General features: G+C 41.2%; 1 protein-coding gene across 2 annotated transcripts in view; it reads left to right on the top strand.

Annotated features, from left to right (window-relative positions):
- Nucleotides 1-19,012, top strand: part of atrn (attractin) — a 414,604-nt gene that overhangs the window by 299,242 nt on the left and 96,350 nt on the right. The window contains exons 26-27 of one of the 2 annotated variants that reach the window (XM_073042131.1): nt 5,385-5,463; nt 5,552-6,511. In XM_073042131.1, the coding sequence (XP_072898232.1) occupies nt 5,385-5,463; nt 5,552-5,581 (109 nt within the window). In that variant the 3' untranslated portion in view covers nt 5,582-6,511. Of the gene's footprint in view, nt 1-5,384; nt 5,464-5,551; nt 6,512-19,012 lie in introns of those variants that run through there. The other variant, XM_073042130.1, reaches the window with a different exon arrangement.

A 19,012-nucleotide genomic window follows, 5' to 3' on the forward strand; every position in this document is an offset into this window, starting at 1 on the left:
AGGTTGGAAGCAAAATATGGTTAGTGTAGTTGGTTGTTCTAGGTTACAATAGGAGACAGACAGGAGAAGTGGCTGTTGGAGTTCAATCCAGAAAAGTGTGAAATGATATACTTTGGAAGATTGGATTTGAAGTTGGAGGAGAGATCTTGGGATCCTTATCCATGGAATCCTCAAAATTGCTGGACATGTTGATAGAGCGATTAAGAAGGTATATGTTCACTGACCTTCATTAATTGGGGGATTGTATACTGCATACTTTAATAATAAATGTACTTTGAGATTGAGTTCAGATCTGGTGGTCTTATTATAGGAAAGATATGGAAGATTTAGAGAAGGTTCCAAGGAGATTTATCAAGATGCTACTTTGGATTAGAGGACATGCATTATGACAAAAGGTTTAACGAGCTAGGGCTTTTCTCTTTGGAGCAATGCAGGATGAGAGATGACTTGATAGAGGTGTAAAAGGTTATGAGAGCCATAGATAAAGTGGACATCCGGCAACTTTTGACCAGTGCCAGAGGACGTGTTCTTAATCAGAGTGGAGGAAAGTTTAGAGGAGATGTCAGAGGTAGATATTTTGCACAGGGTGGTGGATGCCTGGAATACACTGCTGGGATTGGTGGTGCAGGCTGGAAATTGGAACCTTTAAGAGACTTTTGATAGGAACATGGATGTAGAAAAAGTTAGAGAGTTATGGTCTCTGTAGAAGGGAAGGTTGATTGTAGATTGATTTTGGTGTAGTTTAAAAGGTCAGCACAACATCGTCGGGTGAAGGGCCCAGTCTGTGCTGTACTATGCTATATTCACCATCTGTAGACCATCTGGTAATTTTTGAGGATGAGACTTTAATCTTTACTGTTAATCTACCTGTTCCAAATAGCATTTAATGTGCACTTCATTTGCCAAGTGCAGCTTATTGATTTGTGAAAAATATGAAATGAAATGGAGCAATGAAAGTACAAATGCAGTCCAAAGTAATTGTTTAGATTATTTTTAATCAGAAACTAATTACCAGCTTTTAGTTGCAAATTGTTCAGAGATTGCACATTTTCTTTTTGTCAAAGAATATAAGGGTCATTTCAAAATCACTGCTTGATTACTTTGTAGCTGTTTGCCGTTGCTAAGTAATGACTGGCGGTTGCCAGGTGCTCTGTGACCAGACATTGTTTTTACTCTGAAGATTGTACTCAATGATTTAGGTTAAATCTTGATGAAATGTAGAGCATGAAAGGACAGCATTATGTAATTTCTTGATTTGGCACATCATCAGAACATTTTACATGGGATAAGAGTTCAGAATGTAAAATTTGGGTTATAAACGAACTAAAACATAGCAAACATCAAGATGGCACTGGTGAAGCAAGGTGACGCTTTGTGGGCAGCTTAAAAACTTCTAAACATACTTCTGAACTACTCTCACTGCAATCTGCAGTTTCCCTTCAGGCAACACCTTAAAGTGGATAAAAGTACATTGTTATGGCTGGAAGAGAGGAAGGAGGGAAGGACTCCAAACTAGACTAAAACATCGAGGTATAAAAGTTCCTTTACTCAGCACCTTGTTAGCGAATGTACAGTCACTGGAGAACAAGACAAAGCGTAGGATTGCTATATCAGGGGAAATGAGGAATTGCTGAATTCTCTGTTCCATGGAGACATAGCTCTTTCCAGATAAGCCAGATGCATCAGTAAGACTTAAGGGCTACCTGATACACAGAATGGACGGGATTGCTGATTTGAAGAGGGCAAAAGGTGGGGGTCTTTGTTTCAAGATAAGTTCCTTGTGATATAGTGATCTTGTTACATTCTTGTTCCCCCAATCTGGAACATGTAATAATTAAGTGCCAGCCGTTTTACTACCAAGAAAGATCTCCTCTGTGATCCTGACCACAGTTTACATACAGCCAATGGGCAGGCATTTGAGGTACAAAGTGCTGCGATCAGCAAACAAGTCACAACCTAGCGTGACGCCTTTCAAATCATTGTTGGGGTCTTCAATCAGGCTTGTTTGAATAAATTCCTGCCCAGTTATCATCAACATATCACTTGCAGCACAAGGGGTCCCAACACACTCAACACTGTTATACTATGATTAGGAATGCCTACTGTTCCATCTCCAGACCACATTTTGGGAAATCTGATCAGTTGGCTGTCCTCCTCCTATCTGCGTACTGGCAGAGTCTAAAGAGCAAGGCTGCTGAGATAAGGACATTAAAGAGATGGTCATGGGAGGCAGTGGAGCTGTTACTGGACTGCTTTGAATCGATGAACTGGCCTGTGTTCAAGGAATCATTAGAGTATCTGAACAAATATACCACAGTTGTCATGGACTTTATAAAAACACTTGTAGAGGAGTCTACCCCCACAAAATCATTCAGAGTCTTTCCCAACCAGAAGCCTTGGATGAACCAAAAGATCGACAATCTGCTGAGGAGCTAAATAAGTGGTGTTCAGGTCTGGTGACCGAGAAAACTACAATAGATCCAGGTACAACCTCTGGAAAGCTATCTCACATGAGAGGTGGCAATTCTGGACCAAACTTGAATACTCAACAACTGTGGCAGGCCTTGAATGCCATCTGATGAAGTGAAACTAAGCGACATTGGTGGCAACAGGGTTTCGCTCCCAGATGAGCTGAATGCCTTTTATGCATGCTTTGACTGTCAAAGCATAGGAGTGTTTTAATAAACTCCCCACAGCCCCTGAAGGCACTGTGATTTCAGTCTCTGAGGCTGACGTGAGAGGGGTGAACTCATGAAAACATCTGGTCCAGATGGGGTGCCCTCCGAGTACTAAAGACTGGTGCTGATCAGCTGACTAGAGTATACACTGATATTTTTAACCTCTTTCTTCGGCAGTTTGAGGTACCCACCTGCTTCAAGCAGGCTTCTCTTATACTAGTGCCTAAGAAGAATATGGTAACCTATTCCAATGATTCGTCCAGTAGCACTTATATCCACTGTGATGAAGTGCTTTGAGAGTTTGTTGATGAAATATATTAATTCCCGCCTGAAAAGTGACTTGGATATGCTCCAATTTGCCTATTGCCACAACAGGGTCAACAGCAGATGCCATTTCGTTGGCTCTTCATGCAATCCTGGAGTATTTGAATAGTGAAGGTGCACACATCGGGTTGCTCTTCATTGACTAAAGCTCAGTATTCAATACCATCTTCTCCTCAAAACTAATCAATGAGCTTCAAGATTTCAGCCTTAATACCTCCTTGTGCATTTGGAACCTCGATTTCCTCACTTACAGACCCCAGTCAGTTTGGATTGGCATCAATATTTCCTTCACAATTTCCATCAGCACAGGTGCACTGCAGGGCTGTGTGCTTAGCCCTCTGTTCTCCTTACTTTATACCTAGTACTGTGAGGCTAAGCACAGCTCCAATGCCATATTTAAATTTGCTGATGACACCACTGTTGTTGGCCAAATCAAATGTGGTAATGAATCAACATATAGGAGGTAGATTGAAAACCTGGCTGAACAGTGCCACAACAACAATCTCTACTCAATGTCAGCAAGACCAAGGAGCTGATTATTGACTTCAGGAGGAAGAAACCAGAGATCCATGAGTTAGTCCTCATTGGGGGAATCAGAGGTGGAATGGGTCAGCACCTTTAAATTCCTCGGTATTTTCATTTCAAAGGAACTATCCTGGGTCTAGTACTTAAGTGCCATTGCAAAGAAAGCCCATTAGTGCCTCTACTTTGTTAGAAGTTTCCCAAGATTTGGCATGTCATCTAAAACTTTGACAACCATCTTTTGATGTACGGTGGAGATTATATTGACTGGTTGCATCATGGCCTGGTATGGAAACAGGAAAGTACTTGAATGGAAAAGCCTACAAAAATAATGGATACAGCTCAGTCCATAATGTATGAAGCCATCCCCACCATTGAGCATATCAACATTGATGCTGTCACAGGGAAACAGCATCAAGGACCACTACCATGCAGGCCATACTCTCTTTTCACTACTACAATCAGGAAGGAGATACAGGAACCTTAGTACTCACACCGCAGGTTCAGGAACAGCTATTAACTTTCAACCATCCAACTCTTGGGGATAACTTCACTTAGCTTCAGTTGCCCCATCACTGAAATGTTCCCATAACCTTTGGACTTATTTACAAGGAATTTTCATCTTATGTTCTCAATATTTATTGCTTATTTTTAAAAATTATTTTTTTCATTTTGTATTTGCATAGTATGTTGTCTTTTGTACATTAATCGTTTGTTCATCTTGCATCCAATTTTTCTCTGTTCTCTTGTGTTTATTCGTATTATTGTGAAAGTCTGCAAAATGAATCTCAGGGTTGTATGTACTGACATATGAACTTTGATAATACATTTTCTTTGAACCATACTTGCATTGATTAGAGCAGTATTTGCTACAAAGACCAGTTTCTTGCTGCACGAGAATTAGTGTTAGCTATTTGTTGGATATTTAACTCATTGTACAATGATTTTGGCCATTTGTACCTGTTCAGATGAGAGTACTACAATAAGAGCAGTATTGTTAATACAAAATATTTTTGTCTGCATGAGAACCAGGCTTTGAAACTGGGGTCAAGAGATCCGTGGGGACTTTACAGAAGGAGTCCTTGGAAATCAAAAAACAATCTGATTTGGACCTATGCATGACTTAAGCACAGCATTGCTGGAAAGCTCCTTTTAGTCAGTTTTCTGTTTATCAACATCCCAACAAATACTTACAGCAATTAATAAACACAAGAGATTCTGTAGATGCAGGAAATCCAGAGCAACACATACACACAAAAAGCTGGAGGAAAACAGAAGTTCAGGCAGCATCTAAGGAAAGGATCAACGTTTTGGGCTGGGACTTCCTCTGACTTCTTTCACTTGCCAGCTTGTGCTCCTTCTCCTTCTACCCCTACCTTTTTAATTCTGGCTTCTGCCCCCTTCCTTTCCAGTCCTGTGAAAGATCTTGGCTTGAAATGTTGACTGTTTATTCCTCTCCATAGATGCTGCCTGACCTGCTGAGTTCCCTCAGCATTTTATTTGTATTACGGCAATTAATTCTGATTTAATGTACCTATTTAAATTTTGAATAGGAGTCAGGGGAATATTAGCATTTCACTTGAAAATGCCATAAATTTATTTGATGGTTGATGGTCATAAAACTTAAACAGTTGATTCAGGCATTCTTTTGAAAACTTTTTGAAAATTAAAAGTGATCATTTTGATATGATGGAGCTCTTGTCCTTTAAAATTGGCTAAACTTTTTGTTATGGACCAAGTGACTTAAGCAAATCTTCAGTCTTTTTTGGTATCACATTCCATGCTTGCCAACTTGAAATGTGCAATAGTTTGTATGTATTTCACAGAGTTGACTGTCTCTTTTAAAACATTGCTTTACAGTTGTTTTCTGTCATTATTGTTGGTGGCAGCTGTCGTCTGGAAGATTAAGCAAAGCTGCTGGGCGTCAAGGAGGAGAGAGGTAAGCTTTTATTTCAAGAATATGCCACACTGACTTCAACCTGCACCTGTGTACTTACCTAAATAAGATGACGCATTCTGCTTTACAGAACAAGATTAGACATAGAAGCTGCAGCTGAACTGAGCTTTTGGGAAACCCCATCTGGAATTTTTTGAGTGCAGTTCTGGTTTCCTTATGTGAGAAAGGACTTTTGCCATTGTGTCAAAGGTTTATCAGACTAATTCCAAGGATGGCAGGACTGATAAATAAGGAGATTTTGGATAGGATGGGCCAATATTCGGTAGAACATTAAAAGAGGAGCTCACAAAAACCAGATTCTAAGAGGACTAGAGCAGTCCAGAGGCAATGTACATAATGGCTGAAAAACTTTCATAGAATATAAAATACTACACAGTACAGGCCAACCTTTTAACTTGCTCTAAGATCAATCTAGCTCATCCTTCCCACATAACCTTCATTTTTTAATCATCCAAGTGCCTATCTAAGAGTTTCTTAAATTTCCCTAATGTATGTACCTCTACCACCATCCTTGGTAGGGCATTCCATGCACTTACCACTCTCTGAGTAAAGAACTTGCCTCTGACAACCCTCCTATACTTCCAATCAGTCCACAACCATAAAGAGTCCAGACCTAAGGTTCACAAGGGGATGTGACATTTAGAACTAAGATCAAAGAGATTTTTTTCACCTGGAGAGTGATGGACATGCAATTTATTCATCCATAGTTATTCAATATATTGAAGAAGGAGATACATATGCTTCTCAATGCAAAAGCATCCCAGGATATGGGAGACGGCGGAACAGGGTACTGAAGTAGATGATCAACTGAGAGTGATCGTGTTGAATGGTTGGGTATGGCTGTATGGCATACTCTGCTGCAATTTGCTATCATTAGCTTATTTCATGAAGAAGTAGTGACTAATGTCATGGTGGCTTGGATAGTCTTTTCCCTGAAACCGATTTGAAGTTCCTCATTCAATCATACCCATAATAATATAGATTTTGAACTAAGCAATGTCATGTATTTAAATATAAAATTTATATTTAACATAATATGGATATTTTGAAATATAAACATCATAAAATGAGACTGTTAGAATTTCTTTTCTGTAATAACATTTTATTATTTTACATCCACTATAATAAACCTATATGTGCTTGTGCTTTTGGAAGCAGTTGATGCTATGCTGTTAATTACAATAATTAAAGTTTCATTAACTTTCATCCAGTTCTTTCAAGTATTTAATCAATGAACTTACAGATGTTGAAATATTTCTATTTTATATGCAGTACTCCAGTATTCTTTTAATGCTAGGAGCATTGTAAGAAAGGTGGATGAGCTTAGAGCATGGATTGATACCTGGAAATATGATGTTATAGCTATTTGTGGAACGTGGTTGCAGGAGGGGTGTGATTGGCAACAAAATATTCCTAGATTTTGTTGCTTCAGGTGTGATAGAATCGGAGGGACAAGAGGGGGAGGTGTTGTATTGCTTGTCAGAGAAAATATTACAGCGGTGCTCTGGCAGAATAGATCAGAGGGCTCATCTAGGGAGGCTGTTTGGGTGGAATTGAGGAATGGGAAAGGTGTAGTAACACATAGGGGTGTATTATAGACCATCTCATGCGGAGTGAAAATTGGAGGAGCAAATTTGTAAGGAGATAGCAGATATTTGTAGTAAGCACAGGGTTGTGATTATGGGAGATTTTAATTTTCCATACATAGACTGGGAAGCCCATACTGTAAAAGGGCTGGATGGTTTGGAGTTTGTAAAATGTGTGCAGGATAGTTTTTTGCAGCAATACATAGAGGTACCAACTAGAGAAGGGGTAGTGTTGGATCTCCTGTTAGGGAATGAGATCGGTCAGGTGACGGAGGAATGTTATATTTAATGTTATTTTGCAAATAACACTGTTCTTTGCATTTCTGGTTTGATGCTAACTGCATTTCATTGGCTTTGTATCTGTACTCAGCACAATGACAATGAAGTTGAATCTAATCTGAATCTCCTCTGCACCTTTTCTGCTTCCACATCCTTCCTATATTGATGTGACCAGATCTGAGCACAGTACTCCAAGTGGGGTCTGACCAGGGTCCTATATAGCTGCAACATTACCTCTCGGCTCCTAAACTTAATCCCACAATTGATAAAGGCCAATGCACCGTATGCTTTCTTAATCACAGAGTCAACCTGCACAGCAGCTTTGAGTGTCCTGTGGACTCAGACCCCAAGATCCCTCTGATCCTCCACACTGCCAAGAGTCTTACCATTAATACTATATTCTGCCATCATATTTGACCTACCAAAATGAACCATTGTGTACAACCCTGAGATTCATTTTTCTTGTGAGCATAATAAATACCATAACCATTATAGAATCAATGAAAGACCGCACCCAACAGAGCAGAAAACCAGTATGTAAAAGACATCAGACTGTGCAAATAGAAAAAGAAAGAAAAAATTAATAATAATAATAATAATAATAATAAATAAATAAGCAATAAATATTGTTAACGTGAGATGAAGAGACCTTGAAATTGTGTCCATCTGTTCTGGAAACAGTTCAGAGATGGGGCAAGTGAATTTGAGTGAAGTTATCTTCTCTGGTTCAGGAGCCTGATGATTGAATGGTAATAACTGTCCCTGAACCTGGTGGTGTAAGTCTCAAGAGTCCTGTACCACCTTGTGCTGACTTAGGGCATCAGCTAAACTGGATTGTGTGTTATGTTATGAACTGGAGGCAATTAGGGAGCTTAAGATAAAAGAACCCTTAGAATTCAATAATCACAATATGATTGAGTTCAACTTGAAATTTGATAGGGAGAAAGTAAAGTCTGACATAGCAGTATTTCAGTGGCATAAAGGAAATTACAGTGGTATGAGAGAGGAGTTGGCCAAAGTAAATTGGAAGGAAATGCTGGCAGGGATGACAGCAGAGCAGAAATGCCTTGAATTTCTGGGGAAAATGAGGAAGGCGCAGCATAGATGTATTCCAAAAACAAAGAAATATTCAAATGACAAAACATTACTACCGTGGCTGACAAGGGAAGTCAGAGCAAAAAGCAAGTAAAAGCAAAAGAGAGGGCTTATGACAAAGCAAAAATCAGCAGGAAGATACAGCATTGGGAATCTTTTAAAAACCTACAGAAAGCAACAAAAAGAATCATTAGGAGGGAAAAGATGAAATATGAAAGCAAGCTAGCAAACAATATCAAGGTAGATAGAAAAAGCTTTTTCAAGAAAATAAAAAAAATTAAAGAGATAAGAGTGGATATAGGACCACTGGAAAATGAGGCTAGACAAATAATAATGGGGACAAGGAGATGGCAGATGAACTAAGTAAGTATTTTGCACCAGTCCTGACTGTGGAAGATACTAGCATTTTGTCAGATGTTGAAGGGTGTGAGGGAAGAGAGGTGAGTGCAGTTACTATTACAAGAGAGAAGGTCCTCAAAAAGCTGAAAGACTAAAGGGTATATACATCATCTGAACCAAATGAACTGCACCCTAGGGTTCTGAAAGAGGTAATGATAGAGTTTGTGGAGGCATTATGAATGATCTTTCAAGAATCATTGAACTCTGGCATGGTTCCAGAAGACTGGAAAATTGAAAATGTCACTCCACTCTTTCAGAAGGGAGAGAGACAGCACAGAGGAAATTATAAACCAGTTAGCCTGACCTCAGTTGTTGGTAAGATGTTGGACTCAATTGCTAAGAATGAGGTTATGGAGTACTTGGTGACACAGGACAAGATAGGTCAAAGTCAACGTGGTTTCCTTAAGGGAAGATCCTGTCTGAAAAACCTGTTGGAATTCTTTGAGGAGATTACATGTAGGATAGATAAAGTGGATGTAGTGGATGTTATATATTTGGATTGTCAGAAGACCTTTGACAAGTGCCAAACATGAGGCTACTTACCACGTTAAGAGTCCATGATATTACAGGAAAGTTACTGGCATGGTTAGAACATTGGCTGATTGGTAAGAAGCAGTGAATGGGAATAAAAGGATCCTTTTCTGGTTGGCTGCCAGTGACTAGTGGTGTTCTGCACCACTTCTTTTTATGTTGTATGTCAGTTATTTAGATGACAGAATAGATGACTTTGTTGCCAATGTAGATGATGCAAAGATGGGTGGAAGGGCAGGTAGTGTTAAGGAAGACTGCAGATGGACATAGACAGACAAGGAGAATGGACATGAAATACGTTGTTGGAAAATGCTTAGCCATGCGCTTTGGTAGTAGAAATAAAAATGCAGACTTATTTTCTAAATGGGGAGAAAATCCAAAAATCTGAGATGCAAAGGGACTTGAGTGTCCTTGTGCAGAACACCCTAAAGGTTAAGGTGTAGGTAGAGTCAGTGGTGAGGAAGGCAAATGCAATGTTAACATCATTTCAAGAGGTCTAGAATACAAGAGCAGGGGTCTGAGCTGAGGCTTAATAAGGCAATGGTAAGGTCTCACCTTGAGTATTGTGAACAGTTTTGGGCTCTTCATCGAAGAAAAGATGTGCTGGCATTAGAGAAGGTTCAGACGAGGGTCACAAGGGTTATTCCAGGAATGAAAGGATTATCATATGAGGAATGTTTGACGGCTCTGGGCCTGTTCTCACTGGAATTCAGAAGGATGGGGGTCAGTGGGTATCTCATTGAAACCTTTTGAATGTTGAAAGGCTAGACAGAGTAGATGTGGAAAGGATGTTTGGCCTGGTGGGGGAGTCTCGGTCAAGAGGGCACAGCCTTAGGAGGGGTATCTATTTAAAACAGAGTTGCAGAGAAATTTCTTTAGCCAAAGAATGGTGAATTTGTGGAATTTGTTACCACAGAGAGCCATGGAGGCCAGTCGTTGGGTTTATTTAAGGCAGAGATTGATAGGTTCTTGATTGGACACAGCATCACAGTTTTCAGGAAGAGTTGTCAGTTTTAGATGTTATGTTGAATCTTCATAAACTCTTAAAGAAGTAGAGTCACTGCCATGCTTTCTTTGTAATTTTACTTACCCGTACATGCTGGACCCTGGACAGGTCCTTTGAAATGATAACACCAAGGAATTCAAAGTTTCTGACTCTCTCCACCTCTGATAACCTGATGATGACCTCCTCCCTCCTATATGCTGATATGTCACCATCTTTTATTCGGCCACCCACCACCTTTTATTCGGCCACCGACAGTAATGTCATCAGCAAACTTAAATATGGCTTTGGAGCTGTGCTTAGCCTCACAGTCATAAGTATAAAGCGAGCAGAGCAGGGGTCGAAGCACACAGCCCTGTGGTGCACTTGTGCTGATGGAGATTGTGGAGAAGACATTGTTGCCAATTGGAACTGGCTAGGGTCTGCAAGTGAGGAAATCGAGGCTTCGATTGCACAAGGAGGTATTAAGGCTGAGATCTTGTAGCTTATTGATTAGTTTTGAGGGGATGATAGTATTGAATGCTGAACTGTAATCGATTAAGAACATCCTGATATGTACACCTTTGCTGTCCAAATGTTCCAGGGTTGAGTATAGAGCCGATGAAATGGCATCTGCTGTGGAACTGTTGTGCCAGTAGGCAACTTGGAGCTGATACAAGTCGCTTCTCGGGGGGATTTGATATATTTCATCAACAAACTCTCAAAACACTTCATCACTATGGATGGAAGTGTTTCTGAATGATAGCCATTCAGGCAGGTTATTGTGTTCTTGGGTACCGGTATAATTGAAGCCTGCTTGAAGTGGATACCTCAGACTACCAAAGCGAAAGGTTAATGATCTCAGTGACACTCCAGCCAATTCATCAGCACAGGTCTTTAGCACTTAGCCCCATATCCCATCTTGGCCAGATGCTTTCTGTGGTTTCACCCTCCTACAAGATGAATCGGTCTCAGAGACTAAAATCACAGGATCATTAGGGGCTGTGGGAGTTGGTGATGGTTCCTCTATGTTTTGATGGTCTAAGCAAGCATAGAATGCATTGAGCTCATCTGGAAGCAAAACCCTGTTGTCACCTATGTTGCTTGTATGAGATGATAGCACTTAAGTCCTGCCACAACTGTCGAGCATCCTTCATTGATTCAAGTTTAGTCCAGAATTGCCACTTAACCTGTGAGATAGCTTTTCAGAGGTCGTACCTGGACCTCTTGTAAACTTCTTGGTCACCATACTTGAATGCCTCTGATTTGGCCCTCAACAGAATGTGGATCTCGTGGTTCATCCAGGGATTCTGGTTGGGTAAGATTCTGAATGATTTTGTGGTTTACACTCAACTACAACTTTTAATAAATTCTGTGTTCATTCATATGCCAGGAAGAATTTAAAAAGAAGACAGCTTTATAGAGTGGACTCATGAGTAGAGGAAGTCAGAATAGGAGGGTTTTGGCTCAATGGGGCTTCGGTGATAATGCGTTGAGGCGAGGTAAGTTACTTGTGAAGATTACTTGTGAAGAGTAGGAATAAGAGGTATGCCTGCGAGGCTGGTGTTCTGTACTGGGTGTTGGATGTGGGATGTCTGGGAGACTTCCAGCCTCCTGGATGGCTACATTTGTGCCAGGTGCATCAAGATGTAGCTCGATGACCTTCGTCTGGTCAGGGGAAGTGAAGAGGTGATGCATAGGAGCTATAGGCAAGTAGTCACACCTGGACCTCGCGAGACAGATAAGTGGGTAACAGTCAGAAGAGGGAAGGGCAAGAGTCAGGTACTAGAGAGTACCCTGTGGCTGTTCCCTTTAACAATAAGTACTCCTGTTTGGGTACTGTTTGGGGGGGGGGGACTACCTACCTGGGGGAGCAAAGTGGTCATGCCTTTGGCACAGAGTCTGGCTCTGTGGCTCAGAAAGGTAGGGAAAGGAAGAGGATGGCAGCAGTGATAAGGGACTCTACAGTTAGGGGGTCGGACAGGTGAATCTGTGGACGCAGGAAAGAAGCATGGATGGTAGTTTCCCTCCCAGGTGCCAGAGTCCGGGATGTTTCTGATCGTGTCCACGATATCCTGAAATGGGAAGGTGAACAGCTAGAGTTTGTGGTATATATCGGTACCAACAACATAGGTAGGAAAAGGGAGGAGGTCCTGAAAAAAGACTACAGGGAGTTAGGAAAGAATCTGAGAAACAGGATCACAAGGGTAGTAATCTCAGGATTACTGCCTATGCCATACGACGGTGAGTATAGGAATAGAGTTAAGTGGAGGATAAATGCGTGGCTGGGGATTGGAGCAGATTTCTGGATCATTGGGACCTCTTTTTGGGTAGGCGTGACCTATACAATAAGAATGGGTTGCACTTGAATCCAAGGAGAAACAATATCCTGGCAGGTTGGTTTGCTAAGGCTATTGGGGAGAGTTCAAGCAAGAATTGATGGGGGGGGGGGGGGATGGGAACCGACCTGAAGAGACAGAGGAAGGGGTGGTTGGCTCACAAATAGAGAAAGCTTGAGGGCAGTGTGAGAGGGAGTATAGGCAGGTGATAGAGAAGGGATGTGCTCAGACTGATGGTTTGAGATGTGCCTATTTTAATGCATGAAGTATCATGAACAAAGCGGATGAGCTTAGAGCATGGATCAGTACTTGTTGTGGTCATTACAGAGGCTTGAATGGCAGGAATGGCTACTCAGGGGCAGGAATGGCTACTTAGAGTGCCGGGCTTTAGATCTTTCAGAGAGGACAGGCAGGGAGGCAGAAGAGGTGGGTGCATGGCACTGCTGATCAGTGATGGTGTCACAGCTGCAGAAAAGGAGTATGTCATGGAGGAATTGTCTACTGAGTCTTTGTAGGTGAAAGTTAGAAACAGGGAGGGGTCAATACTCTACTGGATGTTTTTTATAACCACCCAATAGTAACAGGGACATTGAGGAGCAGGTAGGGAGACAGATTCTGGAATGGTGCAATAACAACAGGGTTGTCATGGTGGGAGATTTTAATTTCCCAAATATTGATTGGCATGTCCATAGAGCGAGGGGTTTCGATAGGGTGGAGTTTGTTTGGTGTGTTCAGAAAGGTTTTCTGACTCAATATGTAAATAAGCCTACAAGAGGAGAGGCTGCACTTGATCTGGTATTGGGAAATGAACCTGGTCAGGTATCAGGTCTCTCAGTGGGTGAGCATTTTGGAGATAGTGACCACAATGCTACCTCCTTTACCACAGCATTGGAGAGGGATAGGAGCAGACAAGGCAGGAAAATGTTTAATTGGAGTAAGGGGAAATATGAAGCTATCAGGCAGGAACTTGGAAGCATAAATATAGAGCAGATGTTCTCAGGGAAATGTATGGCAGCAATGTGGCAAATGTTCGGGGGATATTTGCATGGCATTCTGCATAGGTATGTGCCAATGAGACAGGGAAAGGATGGTAGGGTACAGGAACCATACAAAGGCTGTTGAAAATCTAGTCAAGAAGTAAAGAAGAGCTTACAAAAGGTTCAAAAATCTAGGTAATGATAGAGATCTAGAAACTTATAATGAGAGCAGGAAGGAGCTTAAGAATGAAATTAGGAGTCAGAAGGGGCATGAGAAGGCTTTGGTGAGCAGGATGAAGGAAAATCCCAAGGTATGTGAAGATCAAGAGGATAAAGATATGAGAGAATAGGACCAATCAAGTGTGATAGTGGAAAAGTGTGTATGGAACCAGAGGAGAAAGCTGAGGTACTTAATGAATACTTTGCTTCAGTATTCACCACGGGAAAGGACCTTGGCAATTTTAGGGATGACTTGCAGTGGACTGAAAATCTTGAGCATATAGACATTAAGAAAGGGGATGTGCTGGAGCTTTTGGAAAGCATCAAGTTGGATAAGTCATCAGGACCGGACAAGATATACCCAAAGCTACTGTGGGAGGCGAGGGAGGAGATTGCTGAGCCTCCAGCAATGATTTTTGCATCATCAGTGGGAACAGGAGAGGTTCTGGAAGATTGGAGGGTTAGTAGTGATAGCCCAGGAAATTATAGACCAGTGAGTCTTACTTCTGTGGTTGGCAAGTTGATGGAAGTTCCTGAGAGGCAGGATTTATGAACATTTGGAGAGGTAAAATATGATTAGTAATAGTCAGCATGGCTTTGTCAAAGGCAGGCCATGCCTCACGAGCCTGATTGATTTATTTTTTGAGGATGTGACTAAACACGTTGATGAAGGTAGTGCAGTAGATGTAGTGTGTATGGATTTCATTAATGCATTTGATAAGGTATCCCATGCAAGGCTTACTGAGAAAGTAAGGAGGCATGGGATCCAAAGAGACCTTGCTTTGTGGATCCAGAATTGGCTTGCCCCCAGGCAGGTCATATTCTGCATGGAGGTCAGTGACCAGTGGTGTGCCTCAGGGATCTATTCTGGGACCCTTACTCTTTGTGATTTTGAAAAATGACCTAGATGAGGAAGTGGAGGGATGGGTTAGTAAATTTGCCGATGACACAAAGGTTGGGGGAGTTGTGGACAGAGTGGAGGGCTGTCAGAGGTTATAGTGGGACATTGATAGGGTGCAAAACTGGGCTGAGAATTGGCAGATGGAGTTCAATCCAGATAAGTGTGAAGTGGTTCATTTGGGTAGGTCAAATATGATGGCAGAATATAGTATTAATGGTAAGACTCTTGGCAGTGTGGAGGATCAGAGGGATTTTGGGGTCTGAGTCTTTAGGACGCTCAAAGCAGCTACGCAGGTTGACTCTGTGGTTAAAAAGACATATGGTGTATTGGCCTTCATCAATCATGGGATTAAGTTTAGGAGCTGGGAGGTAATGTTACAGCTATATAGGGCCCTGGTCAGACCCCACTTGAAGTGCTGTGCTCAGTTCTGGTCACCTCACTACAGGAAGGATGTGGAAACGGGTGCAGAGGAGATTTACAAGGATGTTGCCTGGATTGGGGAGCATGCCTTATGAGAATAGGTTGAACGAACTTGGCCTTTTCTCCTTGGAGTGACGGAGGATGACCTGATAGAGGTGTATAAGATGATGAGAGGTATTGATCATGTGGATAGTCAGAGGCTTTTTCCCAGGGCTGAAATGGCTAGCACGAGAGGGCACAGTTTTAAGGTGCTTGGAAGTAGGTACAGAGGAGATCTCAGGGGTAAATTTTTTACGCAGAGTGGTGAGTGCGTGGAATGGGCTGCCAGTGACGGTGGTGGAGGTGGATACAATAGGGTATTTTCAGAAAAATAGAGGGCTATGGGTAACCCTAGGTAATTTCTAAAGTAAGTACAAGTTCGGCACAGCATTGTGGGCCGAGGGGCTTGTAATGTGCTGTAGGTTTTCTGTGTTCCTATATCCACTGATGAGTCTTTAAATATGTCCCAGTACATCAACTCTAATCAAACCCCTAGCTGCTCCTCTGCCTCCTGCAGCCACCTCTTTTTTTGTCCTGATCTCTGGAACCTTGCTCTTTAGCCTTTGCCTGTATGCAGGTAGGAGGAGGACTACCAGGTAATGAGATTTACTGAAATATGGTTAGGGCATGGAACGGTAGGGATTCCTTCCTAATCATAGTACAGCAGTGATCTAGTATGTTGAGACCGTTGGTGCTACGGGTTATATGCTGATGGTAATCGGGCTGGGTTTTCTTAAACTAGCCTGATTGAAATCCCGACTATCATATGAAATGCATCGTGGTGTTGGTGACCCCTTCATGCAGTATCTCAAGAGCTTGATTATAGTTGGCCTCTGGTGGTATGTTAGCTATGGTCAGGATCATGGAGGAGAATTCTTTGGTGAATAGAATGGTTGGCATTTAGTCATTAGATGTCCAAGGTCAAGGTAACACAAGTACAATAAAACCACTACATTGGAACAGCACAGAGGATTTATCATGAAAAACATGACCCCACCATAGGTCTTTTCTAAATCAGCAGTTCAGTGTATCCTGTGTATTGAGAAACCTTCAGGTCTGATCACCATACCTGGCATACTCTGAGTAAGCTACGTCTTGGTAAAACACTGAAACAGTAATTCCTCATTTCCATACGATGTATTGATCTTGCCCTTAGGTCCTGAATTATGATCTCCAGCCACTGGACATTTCCTAACAAGATGCTGGGTAGAGTGGGTCTCCTTACTCTGTGTTTCAACCTGATTTACAGTTCCCCCCCTTCCTGTCTTGCTTCCAATCATGCTGATAAACCTACATCTCAAGCAGGTGCCTACTCGCTTGTTTGAGAGTTAAGTCCACCAAGTCCTTCAGAAGACTGTGAAATCTGTAGTTTATTAAGACGATTTGAAAGTACATTGCTTGAAGGGAAATTGTGTGCTGCATATTGCATTAGTGAGAGTAATTCAAAAGAGGTATATTTAGACATGTTATAAGTAGCCCGCAGAACATCTATGTGGTTCCCCAGCGCCTTCCTGGACAATAACTGAGAGTAATTGTTGAATGCCCAAAATTCACCAAGAGCACAAACCCTCAGGCAGAATGAACCTAGAAGCTATAGCTATGCATCTGCTATATAGCTATATAGGTATGCATCTGCTATATAGCTATATAGCTATGCATCTGCTGTTCGAATGCTGCAGTTCCTGTTTCAGACTTTTATTTTAAGCACACTTTCAACATGTCTAACTAACAAGCAACACGTATAACAAGTTTACTTCATAGATATATTTTGTTGAACTTCTGGCTTCTTGCAGAAGCATTCTTGATGGTTTTGCTTCACATTTTGACATTCTAAATTCAATACTCTCCAAGGCCTCATGTTCGAATTCATTTGCTTGGAAGGTACATAGGTCAGTGCAGTCAGCAGAACCTATTTTAGGGGTATTTTATATGGAAATAAGTATTTCAGGTGTCAAGAAATCCAGAGATAATGGATACATTTAAATCACATGCATACATTTTATGCTGTTGATAGTTAAATAAGCTTGGAGTTTCATGAGTTATTAAACTAAGAGGCAATACTTGTCATCTTCTCATCCTTTAGGATTTGACCGGAGTCCAGTACACTCTACGAACGTTTGTAGAAAGATTTAAAATCAATCTATTTGTAAATAACAAAGAAAATAGTTGTGATCTGTACCTTATCAGTTTTTTCTATTTAGCAACCAGTTTTCAGTAGCAATCACTCTTACCTAACTACCTGAAGAATGTTTTCCAGTTTCCAGCTATGTCTTTCTATTTCAAATATTTTGCTGCTATTATAGTTTTCTTAACATTCTTTGGTGTATCTTTATAGAGCTCTCACGCATTTTGTTATTAAGGAGGATGTGCAAGAAATGAAGCAGCACGGTAACGTATTGGTTAGTGTAATGCTGTTGCAGCACCAGTGACTTGCATTCAATTCCTCTGTAAATAGTTGGTACATTCTCCCTCAGACCGCAAGGGTTTCCTCCGGTTTCATCCCACATTCCAAAGATGTAGGAGTTAGTAGGTTAATTGGTCACATGGATGTAATTGAGCAGCACAGGCTCTGGACTGGCAGGGGCTGTTAACAGGCTATATCACAAAATAATTAATTTAAAAAAAAATAACATTACCATTAATGTTACCTTGCTTAAGATTTTTAACAGCAATCTTCTTAATTGGACCTGACTATCAGAACATTATTATGACTGGACTTGTAATGTTTCCTTAATTGTATGTATTTACCTTGTTCTCTAACCCAAGCTCTCCATTAAATAAAAATAATTTGAATATTACATTGGTCCTTGATTGATTAGGGTTAAGATTTTGAAACGTGTCCCATACAATATCAATAAATTTTGATTCTCTTGCAAGTTAAAGTCCTAAACTGGAACAGGACCAACCCTGAGGGCAAATAGGCAGGTTCTAGTTGCAATCAACTGGGTGATTCTATTTAAATGCAGAGTGAGAGGCAGGTTCCTTTGAGGATAAATGGTAGACATCCCAAGTTCAGTCATTCCAAGCTGATGAGAGATAATCAGGGTCTGATAAGGAAACAGAATAAAAGTGTACATCACCTTTAGGCAGCTGGGTACAAAGGAATCTCTTGAAGAATATAAGAGCAGACAAGAAGGAAATTTGAAGGGTAAAAAGATATGAGCTGGATTTGCTGGCAGGTTTAAAGATAATCCCAAGAGGTTCTTCAGTTACATATATTAATAGCAAAAGGGTGACTAGGAAGAGACTAGATCCTCTTAAAGACTGTCATGTCTGTCTACATGTGGAGCTGCAGGAGATGGCTGAGATTTTTACTCAGTCTTTACTAAGGAGAATATCATGGATGCCAAAGAAATTAGTGTAGTATTTAGTGAGGTCATGGATTATATGTATTTTAGGAGGAAGGAGGTATTTGAAGTACCTCAAGGTTGGAAAATACCCAGGACCTGACTAAATGCATCCCTGGACCTTGTTAGAAGCCCAAGAAGAAACCGAATAGTCCCTTGTAGAGATACTTCCTTTGTCATTAGCCACTGGTGAAGTTCCAGAAGGCTGGATGATGGCTAATATTGTTTCATTGATCAAGAGGGATAGTGAGGACAGGCCAGTGAGCTTGACTTTAGTTGTAGGGAAGCTACTGGATGGAATTCTGAGGGACAATGTCTACCATCACTTAGATAATCAAGGACTGATCAGGAATAGTTAACATGGTTTTGTGCATGGGAGATAATGTTTGATGAATCTTCTGGAGTTTGAAAACAAGT

This window comes from Hemitrygon akajei, chromosome 4 (assembly GCF_048418815.1).
Source record: "Hemitrygon akajei chromosome 4, sHemAka1.3, whole genome shotgun sequence".
Taxonomy (NCBI): Eukaryota; Metazoa; Chordata; class Chondrichthyes; order Myliobatiformes; family Dasyatidae; genus Hemitrygon; species Hemitrygon akajei.